Below are 25246 nucleotides of genomic sequence, written 5' to 3'. Positions count from 1 at the left end.
GTTTTATAAGAGAGTATTTGTGTTTTTTAAGGCAAAAAATGTGTGGTGTTCTCTCCAGTTTTTCATTTTGTTAAATTATGTATTTTAAGAAAAAGCTCATAGTGCACAAGGAAATCTAGGATTTTAAAGGTAAAGTACTCAATTTATCAATGGATAGGAAGCAAATGCTTTTGTAACCAAACAACTTCATTTGAGCTATTTTTTAGTTAAGCATTTCCTCAAACTTGAAGGTATAGTGTGAATTCAGTTGTAACTAGAGTTGGTAATTAGGTTCGGTGTCTTACCGTGGTGTCATGTAATGCTTATTTTAATCCTGCGGTGTTCAGTGGGGAGAATAATTCTCTTAACAGGCATATGTAAGAGGTATAATAGATTAGAATAAAATGTCACAAGGTGTACAAAAGCAGCTTGTCTCTAGGAAATTTTACCTTTTTTGCTGTTTTCAAGTTTGTGGATAACCAGATTTTTTTTTTAAATCTTTTTGAATTACAGTAAATTGATTAATAAAAATAACAATTCTTAAGCTCTTAAAAGGCTTTAGATAGAAATACCATGATTGAGCAAAATCTAAACAAATTTCTTTGGGCCTTCAAGGCATTTTGAATTCTTGTGGGTCTATTATTACTCCTTGGGAAGTGAAAACAAATTAAAATAATGAGTTCCTTCAGAATGGTCAAGGAAGGGTTTTTTTTCCCCCAAAAGTGAATATACTTACCCAGGAGAGCATTACTCCTTAAATTATATGGGGATAAACTGGAGGGATTCAAAAGAATGCTGTTTAAAAATCGGTGTCTCTTTCCAGAATAATATTAAAACCCCAGGCTTCTTAGAAAGTTTCAATTTTTGGATCCTAGTTATTGGCTCGCATATTCTTTTACTTGAAATTAGAAGCTATTCACTGCGTGTATGAGCCTGTGTATGCACTTCCTCTATTTTGCTGGTTGTAGAATGAGTGCTCTCATTTTACTTAAAATGAGTTAATTTTTTAATGATGTGTGCTTCTATCTTTGGGGAATATACATCATGATAAATTAAGTAGTTTTAAATAATTTTATCCCACAACCACTAGTTTGGGGTTGGTGTATTTTTTTTTTTTTTGGAGACAGGATCTCACTGTGTTGCCCAGGCTGCAGTGCAGTAGCGCAATCTCAGCTCACTGTATCCTTGACCTCCCAGGCTCAGGTGATCCTCCCTCCTCAGCCTCCCGAGTAGCAGCTGGGACCACAGTTGCATGCCACCATGCCCAGCTAATTTTTGTTTTGTGTGTGGGAGGGAGGTGATGTTTGGTAGAGATGGGGCTTCACCATGTTGCCCAGGCTGGTCTTGAACCCACCTCTGCCTACCACAGTGTTGGGGTTTACAGGCGTGAGCCACCACACCCAGCCTAGTTTGGGGTTTTTTTTTAAGCCTTAGGATGAACAACAGATTTGCTCTGTTAAAGGTGAATATATAAATGTGTTTCTATGCTTTAATGATTTATTTTGGTAAAAATAAATAATAGATGCCATTTGTTGAATACCTACTATGTGCCAGGTAGAGTCCATTGTGCTTTTCAGTCTTCAATTAATTATTTTCACTGTTTACATAAAGATTCAGATTAATGACTGTTAGGAACCACCTTTGAGCCTTAAACAGACCCTTCTTGACAACTACAGTCAAGATTCTATGACTTTACCTATGTCTTGCTGCCTCTTATTTCCAGTTGCATTTTCATCATTCTTAAATGGTTTATGTCTCATTAAAGTAGGATTGTATTTTCCTGTATAAAGCTGTTGCACTTAAACCATGGCAAAGAATCTGCCCTCTGAAAACAACCGTGCCATGACAACCTCTAACAAGCAGTCATATGTGTGTGTTTAATTTTATTTCTAGTTCACATGTCAACGTGAATTTTTATATGTCTATTTTTACGACTGGAGAGGTTTCTCCAATTAAGCCTTTAGCAAGAAAGAATAACTACTTATTGATTTTGTGATGCCCCATTTGGGTATGCAAATCAAGCAGATTGTGCCTGATTCTGAAGTGGTTTTCATTGATAATCAGTACCATAAGACAGAACATTTAGAGGTTGATAGAGGATGACTTTGCTTGGCCAGTTTGTCTGTTGCATTCACAGGCAACAGGGATATTTTCAGATCTTCCATGTCTCGGGTAATTGATCAAACATGTACTTTTTTCTTTATGGAGAACAGTATGGGTGCTGAGGGGACTGGAACAGCCCGTGCTGATTTTTCTCAGTGGTGTTTTCTGGTTTCTTCCCCCATTGTGAAAGTGCAGTGTGATATTAATGTGTTTACTGTAGAAAAATCAGATGAGCTAAAAGAAAAAAATAATAGGCACGTGTCTTTTTTTTTTTCAAGTTAAAGGTTTGTTTTTTCCATTATTTAGATCCTTTTTTTTTTTTTTTTTTTTTTTTTTTTTGAGACGGAGTCTCGCTCTGTCGCCCAGGCTGGAGTGCAGTGGCGCGATCTCGGCTCGCTGCAAGCTCCGCCTCCCGGGTTCACGCCATTCTCCTGCCTCAGCCTCCCGAGTTGCTGGGACTACAGGCGCCCACAACCGCGCCCGGCTAATTTTTTGTATTTTTAGTAGAGACGGGGTTTCACCGTGGTCTCGATCTCCTGACCTTGTGATCCGCCCGCCTCGGCCTCCCAAAGTGCTGGGATTACAGGCGTGAGCCACCGCGCCCGGCTTTTTTTTTTTTTTAAACTCAGGGTCTCATGCTGTTGCCCAGGCTGGAGTGTGATGGCATGATCTTGGCTCACTTCAGCCTCGCCGTCCTAGACTCAGGTGGTCCTCCCACCTCAACCTCCCGAGTAGCTGGGACCACAGGCACTTGCTACCATGCCTGGCTAATTTTTGTGGTTTTTGTAGGGACGTGGTTTTGCCGTATTTCCTAGACTGGTCTTGACCACCTGGGCTCAAGCAGTTCACCCACCTTGGCTTCCCAAAGTGCTAATTACCAGCGTGAGCCACTGCTCCTGGCCCATTGTGTATATTCTGAATCACAAACACACACTTTTGGAGTACCCTGCACATCTGTGTTCTCTGTGGTCCTCATTATCTTACTTGTCCACATTTGAGGGTGATGCCTTTTCCCAGAGTTCTGAAGTGGAGAAGCCTAGTTGAGGTCATGTTTTGGGGAGTGTTCTATGCTGCCTGTACAGTGAGGAGTTGGGATGCTCCTAGGTAGAGAGCTGGGATGTGATCTCTACTCTGACAGGAAGTAACTAAGTATTTCTTAACAAGTCCTTCATTTCTCAGGACCTTGGTTTTTCTACCAGTGAAACAGAGATGATGATTTTTTTTCTGGTCTGTTTATGAAGTGAGATGAAGATACTTTGGTAGCCTCTAAAATGTCCTGTTTATAACCAAAGGGGAGTTGATAGTTTCTAACAATACCGCATTTCTATAGCAACTGATCCAAAGAGACCTGCCCCTTTTGATCGCACATGTGCTGTTGCCCTTCCCTCAGACTCGCCAACTGTGCACCCAGAAAGGGCAAGAAGCTTTGTCTTCAGATACAGCTAACATTTCTTCTAATTCCGAACATTGTGGGGTCATAGATAGACCCCTTAGTAAACCTCAGAAAGACAACACACTTTATCTGAACCTAAAACAAAAAATCTTACAAAGCAGAATATTTCAATTTCAGGGGTTTTTGGAACCTCTGACATTGAGATCAGAACCAGTGATTTATATAAACAATATGTTATATGTAATATGTACTATATTATATGTAGTATAATATATAATAATATATAATTGATTAAATAAACATACAAGCATTGACTGGAAATGCTTTGAAATGTTTTACTAACAGAGATTGATGATTAAAAATAATTCGGAGAGTCCAAGTGCAGTGTGGCTCACGCCTGTAGTTCCAGCACTTTGGGAGACCAAGGGAGGCGAATCACTTGAGCCCAGGAATTCAAGACCAGCCTGGGCAACATGGCAAAACCCCATCTCTGCAAAAAAAAAAAATTAGCTGAGCATGGTGGCATGCACCTGGGGTTCCAGCTACTCAGGAGGCTGAGGTGGGAGAATTGCCAGAACCAGTGAGGTCAAGTCTGCAGTGAGCTGTAATTGCACCACTGCACTCCAACCTGGGCAACAGAATGAGATCCTGTCTCAAAAAAACAACCACAAAATATAGTTTGCAGAGCACTGGTTCAGAGGGTAGCTGCTCAGGCTGAGTCCTGTCCTAGGCTACCACCTCATTAGCAGAACAAGAACCCAATGAGGTTTTATTATCTCAATTTTACATATAATTTATAAGCCAAGAAACTAACTCAGAAGGACTTAAAGGTCATACCCAAGGCCATAATTCTAAACACTAAATAACCTTTGTATCCCATTGTAGGTGCTTAGTGAAAGTTTGTGAATTAGTAGTAAAATATGGGGTCCTATTTTTAAACACCTATTTATTTAGAAGGGTTGGCTCCATTGGGTGGTTATACTGTGGAGGCTGAAGCAGGGGAGGAATTGGTTGTGTCTTTGCTGCCTATTTTAGGGGCCAGATCTCAAAGCATTGCAATTACCTACAGAGCCATCAGTAAACCGAAGTGTAATGTGTACTTCTTCTGGCAGGTAGGAAGGCTGTATGATGAAGCCAGAAGAGAGAACATTTCTACTTCTGCTATAGGAGAGTGATGTTCAGGTGCTGTTTAAATCCTGAGTAATAGCCCTGTGGAACTCTTTGGGTATCTTTTCTTGGGGCTCTGTTATTTAATGGATTTGTCAGTGCTGCAGAAATGAGAATATGCATGCTGAGTTTCCAGATAACACCCCAGAGGCTGGGGCCAGACTCGTGCTGAGGCTTGGCTAGGACTTTGAAAGAACAACTCCAAATTCAAAATGACCTTCAGAAATTATAGAAATGAATCATCCAAAGTGGCATGGAGAAAAGCAGTTTTAAAAAATGTCCACAAGGCTTTCTGCCTCCAAGGACTTTGTCTTTAATCTTAACAATAGACTAATACAGTTAGTGGTGGTGGGAAAATGTAAGGAAACAGAGACTCAGGGAAGTGAAATAATTTGCTTATAATCAGCAGTTGTTTCCAAATTAGTGTTATAGATAAGAAAATAAGGAGCTTAGATCCAAAAATCCAGCCCTCATTCCCCAATAATATGGTGTCTGTAAAGTTAAAACAAATTTTTTCCGGGTCACAGGACAGGCGGCACTAAGTTTATGGATTGGTGTGGCAAAAAGGATCTGAGCAACTATCTGTTGATGAACAGGAACAGAGGGCAGTGCTTTTAAAACTTTAACCTATCACGGCACTTTGGGAGGCTGAGGTGGGAGAATTGCTTGAGGGCTGGGTTTTGAGACTAGCCTGGACTACATAGTAAGACTCCATCTCTTTAAAAAAAAAAAGCGAAGCGTGGTAGTGCATGCCCGTAGTCCCAGCTACTAGGGAGAGGCCGAAGTGGGAATATCACTTGAGCCCAGGAGATTGAGGCTACAGCAAGCTAGACCATGCTGCGGCATTACAGCCTGGGCAACAGAGCAAGATACCCTTTCTCTTAAAACAAAACAAAATCTTAACCTACCTAGCTCTAGATTGAAGGTGGTAAACTCTGAGGCAACCAAAGACTCCATGTTAGTTTCTGTTTATCTCAGCCCACCTAAGCAAACACTGGCTTCATTATTCCTGAGTACTTTATGGTACCTGTATGGTATGCTGCTACCTCTTGCCACACCCCAAGTCTACTTGTTAAACAACTATTCATTTTTCAAGTTTCTGCTCAGTTATCTTCTCTTATGAAACCTAATCCACTCCATTCAAGTGTCGTCTCTGTGTTCTTTTTTTTTAATCAAATATTAAATAGTTGCCTTCTTTAGAACTATAGGAGTTCTAAAGTTAGAACTCCTTCTCATGCCATATAGATAATTTCATTGCAGATGTATTAAGTATTTAAATATTGAAGTGAATAAAACTTTAGAAAGTTTAATAACTTACTTTCATAAACCCTTTCCTGTGCTATATAAACATTGTTTTGGGTTAAAGATTAAGTGTTTTTAAAAATACTATTAGAAGGCTTAGGAACATAAGGCAGGAAACCAAAAAAAGTCTTTTGCATACAGATTGATATATATGATTACATGACATTTTTAAATTTCTCTATGGCAAAGGGCACCGTTAACAAGTTACAAGATAAATGGAAGAAATATTTGCAACACATATTATAAAAGTTTCTATCCCTTGTACAAGACATTCTTACAAACTGATAGGAAAAATACTAGCATCGGAAAACTAAGCTAAATATGTAAACAGGCAGAAAAGGAAATGTTAATGGACAATAAAATACAAAAAGATAGGCTTACTATAGTCAATTTTTTATACACATGTGGCCAGAATTAAAAAAGAACAGTAACATCTATGTGCTGATATGGTTGAAGAGAGTTAGCCCCTGTTACATGTGCATTGCTGCTGGGAATGTGAATTGCTTTAACCAGCTTCTCTGGAAAGAATGTGGCAGTATTAATTAAAATTTGAAATGTACACACTATCCCCCAGCAATCCTGCTTTTGTGAATATATTTTTCCAGCAGTAAAGTAATGGCATGTAACAGCTTGTGTATAAGAGTATTTATTGCAGCATTGTGTTTTGATGGCAAAAGCTGCAGAAAACCTAGTATCCTCTCAACAGGGGGATTTGTTATGGAACATAATCACAGTTAAAATAATTAGGTTTACTTATATTAAATTTCATGATTTTTATTCCATAGGAAAAAAGCAAGCCATGGTGGTCGTATGTAATATCCCACTTATTTTTTTTAAAAGGGAGAAAGGGGTGAAAACACCTATATTTGTGTGTCTGTGTATGTATGTTTTTTTAAATTATAAGATGTCACTGAGATACACTCCAGATTATTAACTTTGCTTATTTTAAGGGGATGGGATTGGAAAAGGGGAAAGGAAATTATAATTTTATCTTTATATATCTCTGTAATAGCATATGAATTACTTATATAATTTTAAAAACAAATAGAATTAAATATTTTATAAGTGTGATTAGTGCTACAAAATATGTATAGGATAATATAAAAAGAATTTGTCACTTCCCCTTTTATGGCAGTGCTATGATTTATGTCACATATTACATGGGTTTATTATTACATTATAGCTTACTGTATTTTATATGGCTGGCACATGGCTGCTGGTAAGTATTTTTTGCAAGAAGGAAAAAGGCTTGTTTTATGAGAATCAACTATATGCAGTGAGCATTTTACTGAGCACTCACTATGTGCCAGGCCCAGCACTGGGAACTGAACATATAACTGTGTAAAGCTGGGACCCCCAGCTTGTCAAGAGGCTAAGAAGAGAATGAATAACAGGATGCTTGGTAGGTTACACTTACATTGAAAGTCAGGGTGAGTCCTGAAATTGTGATGGAACTTATAGACAGGAGAACTTCGGATAGGTTTTATGACTGGAGTGTAATAACGCACGTATCCCAGCTAGCCTCTGGAAGAGTTTTCTTCGTTCATAAGGATAAGATGATAAACACGTGTTTATCATGTGTTCCTCTGGACTCTTAACAAAGAAGGAGAACATGCGTAAAGACCTTGGAAGAGAGGCTAGGCTCCCAGGAAAGAGTATGGGAAATTAAGGAAGTAAGACTCTGGAGTGTGGAATGGTACTTAGCATCTTATGAACATCCACTGCATACCAGATACTAGATGAGGCACTTCATAGTCTTTCTCATCTATTTCCCTTAATAACCCCATCAAGTAGGTATTATTACATTTTAGAAGACAGAGTCTGAGATGATATATAAATTGCCCTAGATCACAGTTTATAAACAGAAAACGTGGAATTTGATCCACAGTCATCTTATATGTCCTGGAATCCTCCAAAAAATACCATGTTTAAATTAGCATCCATTAGCATTAGAACTCCAGCTCTGAATTTTAGGGTATATGAAATTAACAGAAGTAAAGGTATTTTTAGACTCATGCCATATACCTTATAGTCATTGTCCCATTTCACGTATGAAGTTGAGGCCCAGATAAGTTAAGTGCCATTTCCAAGGTTATATATGCCCAGTTAGAACCAGAGTGGGGATTCAGACCCCAGTCTCTGTGTCACTGAGGCCTGTGTTCTGTGTGATCTTTCACCAAATGATGTCTAGGTTTGCCTGGTTGTGGTTTGGAATGCTCTTTAGGATGGATTTATGAGAGTATTCTCAAGGCCTTATTATACCCGTTAAGTAGAAATAATCCTTTGTGGTTTTATAATTTTTTTGTGTTTTTCCAAAAGAGCTTTTGTATTAATTTTGACACCTTTACCTGTTAGTGGCCAATCAGCAGGGGGCCGATGATGTTATTAGACCTGTTTTATATGTGAAGAAATTAAGGCCCCTAGGAGCTTCAGTCTCCTGACGTGGTAGAGTCTGGAACTAAGACCTGGATTTTCAGGTTTCTCAATCACTTGGCATCTGGCTAAAGTTAAAAGACTTCTAGAGGCTCCTACACTTAACCAAGTACACTAGTTAGGAGCACAGGCTTTAGGGTCAGTGCCTGTCACTACTGCTTCTTATCTGTATGACATTGGGGCAACTTGCTTAACTACTCTAAACCAGTTTCTAAATTGTGAACATTGAACAAGATAACGCAGGAGAAATACTTAGCATACTTCTTGGCACATTAATCAAAAATTGTAATTGCAAATAATTATCTTTATTATTACTTTGTCAGTATTATTACAGGACAGGAAGTCTTGTTTTATTTACCTTTTTGTTCCTGATATTTGTCATCAAGTCTTTCACATAGTGGATTCTGAATAGATATTGTGGCACACAATATTCTGGTATTCACGATAGTCTTTCCTGAGTGTGTCAGTGGAGAAGGATAGGTTTTGGAATCAAATGAAGTGGGATCTAATCCTTTCCTCACCACTGAGTTTCATTTTTCTTATCTATAAAGCAACTGCCTTGAGGGAGTATCACATGAGTTTCAGGATATTCACTGTGATTGAATCCCTCTACATAGTCAGTGCTTAATAAGTAGCAGCCATAATTAGAGTTGCTGAGAATCGAAGGTTAGGTTGGCAGGCAGTCCAGTCCAGAGGTTTTGTGAAAATTGCTCAATTTGGTAAGATATAACACATGGTGTTAGTTAGACAAACCCGTCAGGGAGAGACCTATTCAATAATTGCTATGGTTCTGAAAGTTTTGAGGAAAATCTCATTGGATGAGTATACAAAGAAAGTTTAAAGAGTATTGAATTTTAATGTATTCCTAAGGTATTTGCTATTGCCAATCCCTAGGGATAGAAACTCTTCTACATTGTCTGAAGCCTCTGCCTCCTGTCCACGGGGTAAAAGGCTGGCTCCAATGCAGTGGCCAAAGATGAATAGTTGGTATGGTTGTCATCATTGTGTCATTGCCATTATAAATATTTATTGAGCTCATCGTGTACCAGGCACTTGGCATGCAATATCTTATATTTAATAGCATCTCTATGAGGTAAATGCCATTATAATTTCCATTTTCCAGATGGGGAGGATGAGGTTTAGAAAGATAAAGCTACTTGACCAAGGTACCACACAGACAGTAAATGATAGACTTAAGATTTGAACCTAGGCCTGTCCTACTTTAGGATGTGGAGTATAGGGGAGGGAAAAAACATTCTTGGCTGACATCTGCAAATTAAATGGACAAAAGACAAATTAACAGGAGAAAAGGCTTATTTAGTATGGACATAAGAGGCCTCACAGAAAAGAAATGAAAAATCCCGAAGAAGCAGCTAGGCCTAGGAGCTTATATACCATTTTAGCAAAGGGCAGAAAATTGTGGAGAAGTGACAAGACAGAGAAAAAGAGGTTTCTAGGAATTATAGGGCAGTAAATTATAGGGAAGATAAATATAAGGGGGAAACAAATAGATGATAGGGGTTATTTTAACAAGGTTTATTTATGCAGGTTCATCTTGGTGCTGACATTTCATCTCTTGTGACAAGGGTTTTTCTCCTCTTCCTAGAAAGGAGGTGGGGGAAACACTTTATAAAGGGAGATTTATGCCTTACTTTTGGGCAGAATATTTTCTTCCTTTCATTTCCTTCCATTCTCCTCTCCCTTCTTCCTTCCTTCTTTTTCTTTTCTTTCCTTTCTTCCTCTTTTCTTTGTTCAAGGTCTCACTCCGTCACCCAGGCTGGAGTGTAGTGGCACAATTACCACTCACTGCAGCATCGACTTCCCAGGCTCCAGCAATCCTCCTGCCTCAGCCTCACAAGTAGCTGGGACCACAGGCTCATACCACAGTGCCTGGCTAATTTTTGTATTTTTGGTAGAGACCGGTGATATGGTCTGGATCTGTGTCCCTACCCAAATCTCATCTTGAATTGTAATCTGAATTGTAATCTCCACGTATTGAATTGTAATCCGTATTGTAATCCCCACCTTATAGGAAGTGATTGAATCACGGGGGTGGTTCCCCCATACTGTTCTCATCGTAGTGACTGAGGTCTCACAAAATCTGATGGTTTTGTGGGGAGTTTTTCCTTCCTTCACTCTGCACTTCTCTCATACTTCTCCTCGCTGTTACCATGTGAAGAAGGATGTGTTTGCTTCCCCTTCCACCATGATTCTAAGTTTCCTGAGGCCTCCTCAGCCATGCTGAACTGAGTCAATTAAACTTCTTTTTAAAATAAATTACCAAGCCTTAGGTATGTCTTTTAGCAGTGTGAGAACGGACTAATACAATGGGGTTTTACCATGTTGCCCAGGTTGGTCTCAAACTCCTGGGCTCAAGCCATCTGCCCACCTCAGCCTCCCAAAGTGCTGGGATTACAGGTATGAACCACTGCACCCAGCCACCTTGCTGTTTCTTAGTTGCTTTAAGCTCAAAATAATAGTTATGCTGAAGTGGTTTGTTTTGGGGTGGCATATTCTAATTTAAATTCCCTTATTTATGAGCTGTATGAACAAGGGTTAAGTGTTTGTATCTACACACTTGGATGGTAATAGTACTTATCTCATGGACTGTTAGTAAGAGTGAATGGAGTAATGTATCTAAAGTGCTTAATGCAATAACATACAGTCAATAAACTAGCTCTAATCATGATTATTACTGGAATAGTAATACTACAGTAGTAAATCGGTGATTAGTTTATATTAGTCATCTCCCCACAGAAATGCTGGTAGTTGAAATCCTGATGAAGTGGCCTTTTCTGGTCTAGTTGTGAAAACTAGACCAGATTTCATTCTTGTATCATTTCATTCTTATTTGAACTGAAAGGATTCACCTAGCTCTTAGAATTATCTTGCAGGCCAGGCATGGTGGCTTATACCTGTAAATCCTAGCACTTGGGGAGGCCAAGGTGGGAGGATCACATGAGCCCAGGAATTGGAGACCAGCCTGGGCAACATGGCAAGACCCCATCTCTACAAAAAATTAAAAATTAGCCGGGCCTGATGGCATGTGCCTGTAGTCCCAGCTGCTTCGGAGGCTGAGTTGGGAGGATTACTTGAGCCCAGTAGGTTGAGGCTGCAGTGAGCCGTGTTCATGCCACTGCACTCCACGCAGGTCTACGATAGCAAGACCTTGTCTCAACAACAACAACAAAACAATTATCTTGCCTTCTGCAACAATGTCATGGATGCCAGAAGTTTCTTAGGAATATTGGGAAAGAATGTCTCTTCTTCACAGATGAATCACATTTCTTTCTGCGTTCTTTTCTTTTATCCAGTCTCTTTCTCATCTACTTACCCTAGCCTCCACTGTACTGTGTGCCCAAAAGTCTCCCAGCGCTCGCATGTAGTAAAGATCTTAAAACAGAGCTGCATCCTGCTCTCTAAAACCTCTTGAAGTGAGTGGGCCATTTTCTGCCTTACCAGTCCCTCTCCTTCAGACACACTTGTTCCTGTGGCAGTGCTCCACCACTGCAGCTTTCTTTCCCTCCTCTTACCTATACTTCTGAACTGACATTCCCCTCAGATGGCTGAATGTACTCTGCAATGTGTTCATCCCTTCTGCCGTTGCCCTTGCTGTTTCCTCCACCAGAATCATGGTTCTTTGCTGTCTCACTCTCTGTGCCTGTTGAAAATCTGCTGGGTAAACCCTTAATTTTGTACACAGGTGTGTGTCTCGGGGACGTGTGTGTGATCTTTCTAGTATTGACATTGATAACTTTATAATACAGTATGTTAAAAAAATAATTAAGACGTGAGACCTGTGTTTTTATTCTGTTTGATATTACAGACATTTCTCTGTATTATAAGTGGTCATGGATATATTGCGGTAACAGTAGCTGACATTTTGGGGCACATGCCACATGTCAGGCACTATTTTAAGCACCTTACATTTAATTTTCTGTCGTTTTTATTTTCATAGGATTATTATTATTATTATTATTATTACCCCAAGATATGTCTTACTAAACTGTTATATCTCTAAGCTAGGCAATGTTTTTATACACACACACACACACACACACACACACACGTGCATACATATATATGTGAGACATATATATGCCAGTATATACACACATACATACATACATATGCATATATATAGAGAAATAAACTACGTGGTTATTCAGCTGTGGAATTAGCAAAACATACAGGACCCATGACCTAGCCTATACTTAATCTAGTCTTCCGCCTCACTCACGTCACATTTCATGTTTCATCTACCTAATAAGCATAATTCTTCCCTTGCAGAACTAGTGAGGGTGAAATATGAGACTGTAGAAAGCATAAGCATTTGGGTCACAGAAGGTTCTCAGCTCCTCCCAGCACCTTCTTCCCATGGCCTGTCTCTGCCTTAGCCCTTAGCCAAGTCCATCTTATTCTTCAATGAGTCTGTCATCACTGATAGACTGAGAGCTTCTTGTAATTCTTTCTAACCTCCACATGAAATTTCAATTGAGAATAATGGCTGTATCTAGGGGGGAAGGAAAGAGATTGGAATTGGGTAGAGGGACAGAAGTAGGGGAATAGGGGATCATTCTTTAATATTTTATTTATTAAGCTGGGTGGTGCATACATGGATATTCGATTACTCTAACAAATTATATTTTTCACTTGAAATATTTGATAGTCTCAAGAAAACAGCCTGTATACCTATTTTTACTACTGAGGTGCTTCCCTTGGGAGCAGGTAAAATGAACAGACAGCTGAATTCTTTTTTCATAGGTCTCCAAAATCAGAAGAGGATATCAGATGAGGTAGGAGTCTTGGTGGTAAGGTGGGACCTCTTTGGCCTCAGACATAAGGTATCAGGAGTAGCTCCAGCACATGAGGGAGACACGTGTGTCCTCTCGGTTGAGCTGGTGTGGCCTTTCTTTTGTGTTTTTCTGAGCCGCTTCTCTGAGTGAACTTGGACAGTAACCAGAGCTGCATTTTTTAATATCTCAGCCTGAGATGCTGACAACCACTGCAGGCACCATGAATTTTTAATGTGGTGATTAGAAAGCTGGCTAGGGCCTCATTTCATTTCACTGGACTGCTGTGACACTTGTTTCCTTCATGGTATTTAGACTTCCTGGGGTATTTCCCAGTCCAGACTCATGTTCTGTTTCATGAGTGCCCATTGCACCCATGCACTTACTGAGGTGTGTTTGAAAGCAAAATTTAAAAATTTGGTCTCAATTATTGAACATCCTAGGCTGTTTCAGAAGGGGATGCTTCTTAAATTCCTGAAAAGGAATTCAATAAATCCAGGTCAACAAATATTAACCAAGCCACAGCTTTGAAAGTCCAGCTCACTGAAAGATCTACAGCAGTGTCCATTGGGTAGGGATGCAGAAGTGAACCATAAGTAATCCCTGCCTCTTGTGGTCTGGTGGTAGGAAAAGATGTGTGTGTGTGTGTGTACATATATACACACACATATATATGAATATATATGTGCATACATATATGTGTGTATATATACATATATATATGATAGAATGTGGTAGAAAATCCTGCAGTAGAGGTACAGAGAATTGTGGGCAAGGAAGGATTGTTTCCAACTAAAGGAAGACTTTATGAAGAAAAATAATTTATTGTAAAGCCTTTAATGATACAACTTTGATAAATATCTGTTTATTCACTTATTCATTCTGTAAATACTATGTAGGGAAATTCATGCTTCTCTGTGCAGCACAACAGAGGAGGGAGATGGAGAGTTGAGTACAGGCATCTGAAATGCTTCCAAGAGAACGTGGTATGCATCACTTCCACTCACATGGCCTTGGGTGGTGCACGCCATATTTCCTGCCTTACTTCAAGAGTGTGGGGAAATGCAGTACTCCTTTCTGTAACCCTGCAAGGATTGGAAACTCGGATATCCATGGCAAGTGGTAATGTCTGCCACAAGAGTCACAAGATCTGATGTACAATATAACAGTGTTACGTTGGATGCTGTGTCAATACCAGATTACTGGGAAGCAAAAGCAGTAACAGAGAGACCACTTCAGAAGCAGAGTGTATTTGCCATTGCCACAGATAGGGGACTGTGAGAAAAAGAGGGTTTGGGAAGAAGATCAAGAGTTTGGTTTTAGACATGTTAAGATTCAACATAATAACAGAGTGGGTTTGTCTGGGCTGGGGATATCAATTTGGGAGTTATCAGCTGTTAGAAAGTATTTAAAGTCATAAGACTGAGATCCCAAGAGAGTAAGGAAAAATAGAGAGGAAAGGGCCAAGACTGAGGGGCCTCAACATGATGAGGTCAGAGAGATGAAGAACCAGCAAAGACAATGGAGAGGACCAGTCATGAGGCAAGAAGACACTCAAGAAAATGTAATATCCTGGAAGCCAGATGAAGAACATGTTTCAAGGCAGTGGGGGGTTATTGTTTATGCAGTATTTGCTCTGTTAAGAAACTGTTATATACTTTATGTCAGCTCATTAGTACCACAATTCTGTAAGGTAGTTATTGGCCTCATTTTATGGATTGGAAAACAAAAGCTCAGGGAGGAGAAAATTTCACCAGTTAATATTTCTCATGTGCACCTAATTCATCTGATCCAATTCTGAACATTTTGCAGCAAGAGATGGACTGTGAAAAGCATTTTACAAATACTATACCTCAGACCTGGAACTTAGACAAAATTAAAGGAAATGAAGATTAGTTGCAGGGAAAGAAACCTGTTAGGACACATGAATTTTTCTTTTGCCATCCAAGATTGTTTTTCCAAGGAGAATTTTCTCCTTTTTCAGATAATCATAGTTTCTTTCTTCCTTTTCCTTTTCCCTTTCCTTTCCTTTTTCTTTTCCTTTCCCCTTTCCTTTCCTTTCCTTTTTCCTTTCCTTTTTTTTTTTTTTTTTGAGATAGAGTCTCATTCTGTCACCCAGGCTGGAGTGCAGTGGCACAATCACAGCTCACTGCAGCCTCGACTTCCCAGTCTCCAGCATTCCTCCTAACTCAGCCTCCCAAGTAGCTGAGACCACAGGCGCATGCCACAACACCCAGCTAATTGTTAATTTTTTGTAGAGATGGGGTCTCGCCATGTTGCCCAGGCTGGTCTTGAACTCCTGGGCTCAAGCGACCTGCCTACCTTAGCCTCCGAAAGTTCTAGGATTACTGGCGGGAGCCACCATACCCAGTCAATCACAGTTTATTAATTGCTTGAAAATGGGATGTAATTTGACCCCTCAACCTATGAGGAATTAGTGGATTAGCTGGACTATAAATGAACTAAATTCTGTAAATGAAAAAAGGTAAGGCGAGGCGCAGTGGCTCACACCTGTAATCTCAGCAGTTTTGGAGGCCGGGTAGTCGGATCACGAGGTCAGGAGTTTGAGACTAGCCTCACCAACTTGGTGAAAAATACAAAAAATTAGTCGGGCTTGGTGGTATGCATCTTTAATCCCAGTTACTCCGAAGGCTGACGCAGGAGAATCACTTGAACCTGGGAGGTGGAGGTTGCAATGAGCTGAGATCATGCCACTGCACTCCGGCCTGGGAGACAGAGTAAGACTCCGTCTCCAAAAAAAAAAAAAAAAGTAAAAGTAAAAGGGAAAATCTTCCTTAGTAGAGTGAGTTAGAATATTTAGTGTACTCCTAACCTAACCTTTGGGATGTGTGCAATAAATAATTGATACAGTTTATGCTTCCATTTTGAGGATTTGTAGTGATCGGTATTCAAAATAACTTTTCATTGTGGCAAATAATAGCTCAGTCTCCTTTCTTCTTCTTTTTTGTTTTTAGATCATGTACAAAATGAAGAAAACTATGCACAAGTTCTTGATAAGTTTGGGAGTAATTTTTTAAGTCGAGACAACCCCGACCTTGGCACTGCGTTTGTCAAGTTTTCTACTCTTACAAAGGAACTGTCCACACTGCTGAAAAACCTGGTAAGACATTACATATGTGAGTAAAAAGAAGTACAGCCTTTCCAAAATATTATGTCATATGGAGAACATTTCTATAATCCTTCCCTCTCAATCCTTGGTCCTAGGGGTGAGAAAGAAAAAAAGCTTTTTAGACCTAAGTGACTTCTGCACCTCAACTAAAAAGCTTTTTAGTCACCTAGGATTTGCTTAAAGAAAATCCCATTGTGAAATTCCTGGAATTTGTACCTTTGGCCCAGCTGATAGAGTAGATTTATTGAAGCTGAGAGAGAAACTGCTTAACCTGAGTTCTCTTCCACATCTCTACCATTGATTTTTTTTTTAAAGATTACCTTTAGCAACTTTTGCTTTTTGATTGGCTAAAAGAATAATGATGATTTCTGTGTCGAACATACATTGGAAATACACATCGAAAGTATATCTCACTTGTGTGAAGGTGATCATGCATTTTGGTTTCTGATTTATGAATAATGAACCTCCCTCAACTCCCCACATCCTTTTAACCCCTGACCAGGAAAAGGGTTTTGAGATTTAGGGAGTCTCTGGTTTCCGAGGTAAATGACAGGAAGAATTCCTAAAGATCTGAGACACTAGAGGTGCTGGCCCCAGGAGGCAGACCCAGAGATGGGGGTGGTGGAGGAAACTATTTGCCAGGCAGTCATGTATAGGCATCCCCATGTTGTGCTGCAACGCCCTCCCCAGCCCTCACACCATATGCACACTTAGAAAGGTTCTGGGTAACACCACCTGGACTGATGCTGGTTTTGGGGGATGAAATTATTTCTCTGAGGGCCACCCAGTGAAATAATTTAATCCTCCTAAGTCCCCAGAGAAAGGAGTACAATGAGGTTGAAAGGTGCCAAAGGAAAACTATTTATATCATGCTTTTCCAAGTTAGCCCTGCCCTGGAGAAGAGGAACTGTTCCCTCTTCTCTCCCAGTCTCTTGGTATTGTACTTTTATCTCCTTTAAGGATCCAGAACTCAGGCCCAAGATGGCCTCAGCCTAGGTCAGTTATTCATATAACAAATAGGCTTCTATGGCCTCAGGTGATAATTTGTCATAAATCCATTAGATACAAAAGGTTAGTTTACAGATGAAGATAACCTATTTGAAAAATGAAAACTACCTTTCTACACTCCATTAACCTGTTTGGCCAATTGCAATATTCTTTTTCTCTGTCACAATAAATGAACAGATGTGTGTGTGTGTGTGTCTGTCTTCCTGACAGTTTTTCTAATTGGTGATGTGTGCCATTGAATTAATATTACACAGCAAATAAGCAAATCTGAAAGAAAATAAATGTTGAACATAGAAATATTTATTATTTTCAAAAACTTGGGAAAGAATAATTTTGAACTTAGGCTCTAATGTTTCTATGCTTTTGGATTTAAGAAATCCATGATATTTTTGTAAATCTTAGATTACATAAACCTCATTTATTCAGAAGAGCACCCTCGGTTTTCCTTCCCTCTGAGCATTGCCTGCACTTTCACTGGAGGCCTTGCTCAAAGTGTGGTGTGGTAGAAAGAGAGGAAGCAAAACAAGACTCTGACGATTCACTTTGGTAATAACTGGTAAAGCACTTGGCTCGGGCAGAAAGCTGTGTTTTCTCTGAGATGGGTGTTTTCGCATTGGTATCTTGCTTTAGTTTCCAAGAGACCAAATGTATTTGGCTTAAGTCAAGAGTCATCACCTCCAAGGTTCCTGGACCAATCCATCTCTACACTTTGCTACAATGCAGGTTCCTTTCAACTGTGTGTATATGTGCCATACACACAGCTCAGTGGCCATTCAGGCCAGCAGTCATCATCTACATTTGCTCACCTAATTCATTTGTTCATCTCCATACAAAACCAGCTGAGATTTAGCGAATGCTTTTGATGAGCCTGGCAGTTTGGTGGGTGCGTTATGTAGATTATTTCATTGAAGACATTACAACAATCCTGTGGTTACTGTACCTTTAATCCAGATGAGGAAACTGAGGCAAATTGAGATTGTAACTTGTTCATTTACACTGTTAGTATGTGTTACAGACTTGAAGCCAAACGTTGTGTCTCTGAACCCATTGTCTTTGCTCTTCTACAGTATCCTGCCCCTGTCACCTCATGTTCTGGTTGTGCTGTTACCCTAAGCAGAAGTACTGATCAAGCTACTCCCATATACATACCTCAAGCTACAGCCCTTTTTCCACACCCACTCCCCTTTAAGGAGTAGAAGTCTAAGAAAAATCTAAAGGAAATTGCTGGAAAACCTAATTCATATAGTAAAGAAAATCAAATTTTGCCTTTGAAAGTGGTGGTGGCATTCTTGGTGAGGGAGCCAGGTAGAAGAATCAGTTTCTACTGTAGTTTGGTTACTAAGAAAACATTATTCTAATTGAATAAAAAGCAGCGCCAGGGGTTTACACAACTTGGTAACAGCCAGCAACTTTCTGCTTCTCTTTTTATGCTTTTCCAGGAAAGGGAAGAGCAAACTAGGCAGATTGATAGGGCCGCACCTTGGAGTAGAGCGCTCGGGGGTCAGGGTTCTGGATCTTCCTGCAGCACCTGCGGCCCTCAGCTGAGCAGCACTCAACACCCTCCTGGGGCTCAGGAGTACCCACCATGGGAACCCATACTTCTCAGAAGATTCCCAAAAATCCTATTCTCTTAGGCTTGTGAAGGCCAGAAACATTAAGCAAACTGATACAGTTGAAATGCAGAAATTAAAAGTAAAAGAAAGTACTTTGGTACTTTTTAGACTTTGTAAATTGTATTCTCAGTTCAACCAGCAAGTACCTAAAGTCTATTATGTTCGAAAGTCTATGCTAAATACTAAAAAATGTTATTTTCTAATTAAGTATTGCTTATAAAGAGTATTTTAATAGTTTATACTAAATCATTACTTATTTTTATAGAGAAAAAGGAAAGGATAGATATGCGGGCCAGGTCTCATACTAGCTTTTAGCTTTGACTAACCCTCGAAGAGAAAAACATTTGTTATTTGTCAGATGTAAGAAATCACTATTGCAAGTGTATTGTGTTTAGCAGTTTCCAGGGCAGTGGTCTTAAAAAATATCAGTGCACTAAATGATGGTAACTATCTCAGCCATCATTGAGATGCTTGGGGTTTTTTTCCTTTTTCAAAACTGTCTGTGATTATAGAAAGTATGATCAAGTGAGATGTTATGTGAAAACTCCCAAGGGCTACCTACAAAGATGTTGGCATTAACAGTGCATAGGCCTGAGGCTGCTTTAAATTAACCAAACGTCTGAGGACTGTGAAAAGGATTGCAGTTATTGCTGATTACTCTGTGAGCTCATACCACAGTTGATACACCAAGTCAGTTTTAAAGTAACTTGCTTTTCTTACTCCCCCCTCCTCCAAATCATAGAAAATTGTTCCTATAAAAAGTTTTTCTACCTCGTAACGTAGGATTCGAGAGACTATGAAGCATAGGTGGTTGGAGGATCATGGGTTTTGGTCTCAATCACACCTGGAATCCTAGTTCGCGCCTCACTAGCTTTATAGCCTTTGGCAATTCACTAAACTTTTCTACTGCTAGTTTCCTTGTCTCTAAAAATAAATAATAAGAGTGACTGTTTCTTGGTAGTGGCAGGATTTCATTGAGATCAGAGAAGCAAGTCACTAAGCACAATACCTGACACAGAATTTGTTTCAGAAATACAAACCTTAATTGTTATTTACGTCTTCTCATTTTATTTTTAAGGTAACTCAATGTAAAGACAGCTATCAGTCATATCCCATTTTAGAGATAGATGCACCAAATCTTCAAAAAATATATACTTGCAATGATGCAATTAGGGATTGAGCTCAAGCCCTGTGGCTACAGATCATGCCTTGTTTCAGTCTTGCTGCCCCATGAATTACATTGCCGTGATGGATTATTTGGATGATGAAGGCCCACCTGACAAGGTGACCAGGGCCTATCCTGGTGATCACTAAACTAATGTGTGTGTTTAGCGTGCAGGGTACTTTCTTGGCTCTTTTTTGTCCTTTGATTTCTCTCATTTGTGAGTTATAGCATATTGGAAAGAGTGAGAGTGTTAGATGGTAGTTCTCAAACTTCTTGGTTTTAGGACCTCAATCTTAAAAATGACTAAGGGCACCATGTGTTTTCTATTTATGTGGACTACTTCTATCCATATTTACTATCTTAGAAATTAAAACTGAGACATTTTTCATGTGTATTATGTATTTTAAAATAATAAACCCACTTTAAAAATCTATTTTTATGGAAAAATAACTATTTTCTCAAACCAAAAAACATTAGAAGAGTGGCATTGTTTAACATTTTTGTAAATCCCTTTAAAGCCAACTTAATAGATGGTAGCTATATTTTCATGTCTACTTCTGTATTCATTTTGTTGCAATTTATTGTTTTGGTTGAGGTAGATGGAAAATAAGGCCTCACACAGGTCTGTATTGGGAAAAGAGAAGAGTATTTTAAGAGCCGTTTCAGGTAATCTTTGATACTACATAAAAACTTGACAAGTGGTCCTTCCTTAAATGTTATTAACGGTGTGAATCTGAAACCATGTAAATGAACATTATTTGGAAGCTGTCAGCTCATGGTGGCAAATTCAAGTTTTCCAAAATTTTAACTTCCTCTGAAAGCACTGTTTTTATCATTAGCAATAAATGCTATCAGTTGTTTACCTCGAGGTGATAAGCTCACTTCATTCATTTTCAAGAAAATGTTTGTCAAATACCAGAGTCTGAATAACCATAGTTTGCTAGTCTTTCTTTCAAAAAAAAAAAAAAAAAATTGGTGTTCCACTAATAAACAAAGCCAGTTAGTTCAACTTGCAACTCAAAAAATTACATTAAGTGCTTTTCCTCAAAACAACCATATTTCAGTATGCCTAAAAAGGGCTTTATTCATACTTCCTATTTTGTCAAACAGAACATTAAAAAGATGCATTTGAGGGTCAAGATGTGATGAAAATCGTTTTACTTTTTCATTATGGGCATTCTTAGATGAAAATAGCCTTTTTTTTTTACTGTAAGAGCAAGACCATGAAGAATACAGTTACTTCACTTCGTGGCAGTGCCTTGATAAATGCTTAAGGCAGCAGCTGTTTTACTCACTGTTGCTTTTGCACTGTCAATGCAAATGTCAACACAGTGAAAGATTCAGATAACCTCTTAGTATTATTATGAAAATAGTTTGGACCTTGGGAACCTGTAGGGGCCTAGGCGCTATACTTTGAGAACCACTGGTGTCAGAATTTGAAGGCTTTGTTATGATTCCAGCCCTACCGTTAAGTAGGTTAATGTAGCCTAACTTACGGAAATAAATTTCCTCACTAGTAGAATAGGGAAAGTACTTTTCTGCATACCTTATTGGTTGTGTAGGGATCAACTCATACCATTCATGTGAAAAATATTGTAACCTACAAAGTCCTTTGTACACACTGGATTATTATAATATTAATAGACTACATTAATACTAGTATTACTATGGTATGAATAGCCACTCTAGGGTACTTTGTATTATAAAAAGAACACATGCCTACTGGGGAATTGCAATTTCTCTTTCATGTTCCCACTAATCAAAGATAACTATAATTGACGTTTGGAGTTTCTTTCTAGTCCTTTTGTCTACCTCCTTCTTTAGGGGGATGACAAATAGATGAAACGACATGTTCTAAGCAATTTTGAATTTGCTAGATTTCATATAGTGCTGGCACTAGAGTTAGATTTCATATAGTACTGGCACTAGAGCAGACACACTTTCCCAAGTTGGGTCAAGTCATAGATTCAGAAGTTCAAAAGAATGTGACTTATCCAAGAGCCCCATGTAATGAATTCCTCCTCATTGGCAGATCAGCCTTCATCCCCATTACAGCCTCATCCCCTTCTTGTTGTGAGAGCCAGTGCAGTGACATCTACGGAATGGCAATCCAGCTACTGGGGCAGGAAGATGATCGAGGATGACCCAAGTACATGCAAGATCTTTTGTCTTTTACATCTGTGTTCTTTATACCCCTGTAAGCTTTTATTGCCTTAAAGTGAAAAAAAAGTTCCCTAAAAGAGTGACTTTAAATAAGATAACCTTCCCATAATGTGTATTTTTATGACTAAAGTCACAGGCATCCAAAATTACAAAGATGGAGAGCAGATCAGTAGTTACCAGTGGTTAGGAAAGGGAGCAGCAGTGTAACCTGAGGGAGTTCCTTTGTATTGATGGAACAGTTTGATAACTTGATGGTGGTGATGGTTGTAGTTATCTTTACATGTGACAAAATGCTGTAGATACACGAAGACATACCAAAACAATGAATGCATGCAAAAAACGGGGGGAATTCTAGTAAGGTCTGTGGCCTAGTTGTCTTGCACCAGTGTCTATTTTTTCTTTTTGATAATGTACTGTTTAACATATATAAGATGTTACTATTGGAGGAAGCTGGTTGATGGGTCCAAGGGACCTCTCTACTAGTTTTATAGTTTTTTGGTGAGTCTGTAATTTTTTCAAAATAAGTTTAATAAAAGTATAAACTATCAAATTATTATCAAAGAGGGAAAGTAGGGGAAAGTGTTTAGTATACATTGTTACGTAAACATTTCAGCTTGAAACAAATGTGCAGAACACAAATCAAACTCATTTCTCTGATATTCTTTGAGCCAACTGATCTGCAGTCCTCAGTCCCACTTCCTTCGCACTTTAATAGGTTTTCTAATTTCTTCCTCTAATTACAGTCCTATATGTGGCCACTATTCCACAAAAGTAGGAATGATTAGCTATTTCCTCCCAGAAGTGAGTCTAGTTGTCATGACTGAATATATCTAGGGAATGCTGCCTCTTAGTGGTGAGAAGCCAGAGAAATGTGGACAAGATCTATTCTATTGCTGTTGTTTTTACTATATTTGTGGCATGGGTTTTGATTTTTAATGAGGCCTGTATAAAAATAATTACTCAGCATCTTACTTGTGTGGCCTTGTTGAGTTCTTTGAGTCTTGGTTCCTTCATTTTTGTAAAAAGGGTTTAATAATCCCTCCTTGTGTTCATTTATGATTCATTCTGTTATTTATTAGGATTCTACATAAGCCCTGTGGGTAAGCAGTAGAGATACAGCAGTGAAAAGAACACAGACAAGAGCCATATCCTCTTGGAGTCTCCATTCTGGTGGCATTTTTAGAAATAATTTATGTAAAATACCTATCAAAGCATTCAGTTCATAGCATGTACTGGATAGTGACATTTAAAAAACATTTTTAAAAAATATTTATTTAGTTGACTTGCAATGTCTCTGAATTTATCCTTCCTTTCATTAAAGATGTCTTCCTAATCAAAGCCAACTCCAGACATAACAAACGATTTGTTGTTCCTGGAATATATACCATTTCACGCTTCCATGCCTTTATACATTCCATTCCTTCCACTTTGAGTGCCCCTTTAGTAGTTAATGTATTAATGATAAAGGCATTCTTTGCAATGCAGCTTTCTCGTTTAAAAAAAGAAAAAGGAAGCAGGATGTTCTTGAGTTTTAGCTGTTTCTAAGTGGTTTTGTTGTACGTTTGATTAAGTGTGTAGTACTGAAAAATTATGTTCAACCTTTTTTTTTTTTTTTTTAACCATGAAAAGGAAGGCAATAAAATCATTGCTTGCTAAGCAATGCTGGGTCTGCTCTACTTCCAGCATCAGGCATCATTCCTGTGATCCTAGCAAAGAAGTTAAGGAGACAACAGAGAATGGCATCCATTTAATACCAAAACCACAAAATGGGTCGGGAAAGGAATAACTGGTGGATTGAAATAGATTCTCAATGGACAGAGGAAAACCATTTAAATACCATACCCTTTGAAAGTCCCAAGGCAGCAGTGGTTTTAGAAAATGTATGTAAATTATTTTTTAAATAGTGGAAATTACCCAGAAGTATTCTAGTTCAGGCAGGACTCGCCATGCATCTGATTTCTTCTCTCCTGAAGCCTTTGGACAATTCTATAGCTTGCATAAGAGCTTGAGTCGCATTAAACAGTTGGAGGGCAGTTATTGCTTCAGAGCTGTTGAAGCAAAGCAAAGATTTCTCCATCTGCATAGCATTTCCTGTTTGCAATCTCTGTAAGGTATTGTGGTTTGTGTTAAAGATTTTTTTTAATTTTTCTCCTTTTCTTTCTTCACAAATAAGAATATCTGATAATGTACAGGTCGGATCTAGATTTGTAGCCAGCAGATTATTTCTCAAGTTCTTCTTTGAAATGTTAAAAAGTATGGAGAGCATGGTTGTGCCTAATGGTAAAATTGGTAGCTTCTGGGTGCCCTGAACTATATAATGCATTTTTTTAAACCTTATCTTTTTAAAAAATGGTCATTAATCATTTTTTTAAAAGATATTTTAAAAAGTTTTCAGCATTTGATCTACCAGGTTATCCCCTTATGTCCTGACATGCCTCACGACCAATTAATACTGTGGGACATTTTGTGAAATGTGATTTATCCATGTGGGTTGATGGGTGGGTAAGAGGGAAAGGATTTTTTTTTTTAATTTAACTCCTTCTATTAAACCATATGCATTTACTATAAAAATTTCAGACATATGGAAAATTTTAAAAATTATAATTCCAGCTTCTGTTAATATTTAAGAGTATAGTATTTGAAACAGTTTTATGGATTTGTACACAGAGATACTGCTAATTTGCATAGATATCTGCAGGTATAGACATCTATCTCATTTAGATCCAAAATCCTTGGGGTTAGATTGGTTTCAAAATTCAGAGTTTTACAGATTTCAGAAGGATGACAGGGTGTACATGCCTTGTATTAAGCAGGACACCCCCTAGTGACTTCTTGGGAAGATGTTTATAATTAAACATAGTTTTGTGTCTGCAGTAAAACTTGAATATTCACATGAAGTGGGATATATAAAGACTGTTAGTTGCCCCACTTCAAGTCTAGTCAGAGGTTACCAACCAAATGGAGTCAGAACAGGTTTTGCTGTTAAATGAGTTTAAG

At 38.7% G+C, this 25246-nt stretch overlaps 1 protein-coding gene across 8 annotated transcripts in view; it reads left to right on the top strand.

Moving 5' to 3' along the window:
• ASAP1 (ArfGAP with SH3 domain, ankyrin repeat and PH domain 1) overlaps positions 1-25246 on the top strand; it is a 396678-nt gene that overhangs the window by 208744 nt on the left and 162688 nt on the right. For all 8 annotated transcript variants that reach the window (XM_065519634.1, XM_045399283.2, XM_005564080.4 and 5 more), the window contains one exon: positions 16146-16291. In XM_065519634.1, coding sequence (XP_065375706.1) covers positions 16146-16291 — 146 coding nt within the window. The remainder of the gene's footprint in view (positions 1-16145; positions 16292-25246) is intronic.

Source organism: Macaca fascicularis, chromosome 8 (assembly GCF_037993035.2).
Source record: "Macaca fascicularis isolate 582-1 chromosome 8, T2T-MFA8v1.1".
Taxonomy (NCBI): Eukaryota; Metazoa; Chordata; class Mammalia; order Primates; family Cercopithecidae; genus Macaca; species Macaca fascicularis.
The sequence above is the reverse complement of the archived record's forward strand: the minus strand, read 5'-3'. Positions and strand labels throughout refer to the sequence as shown.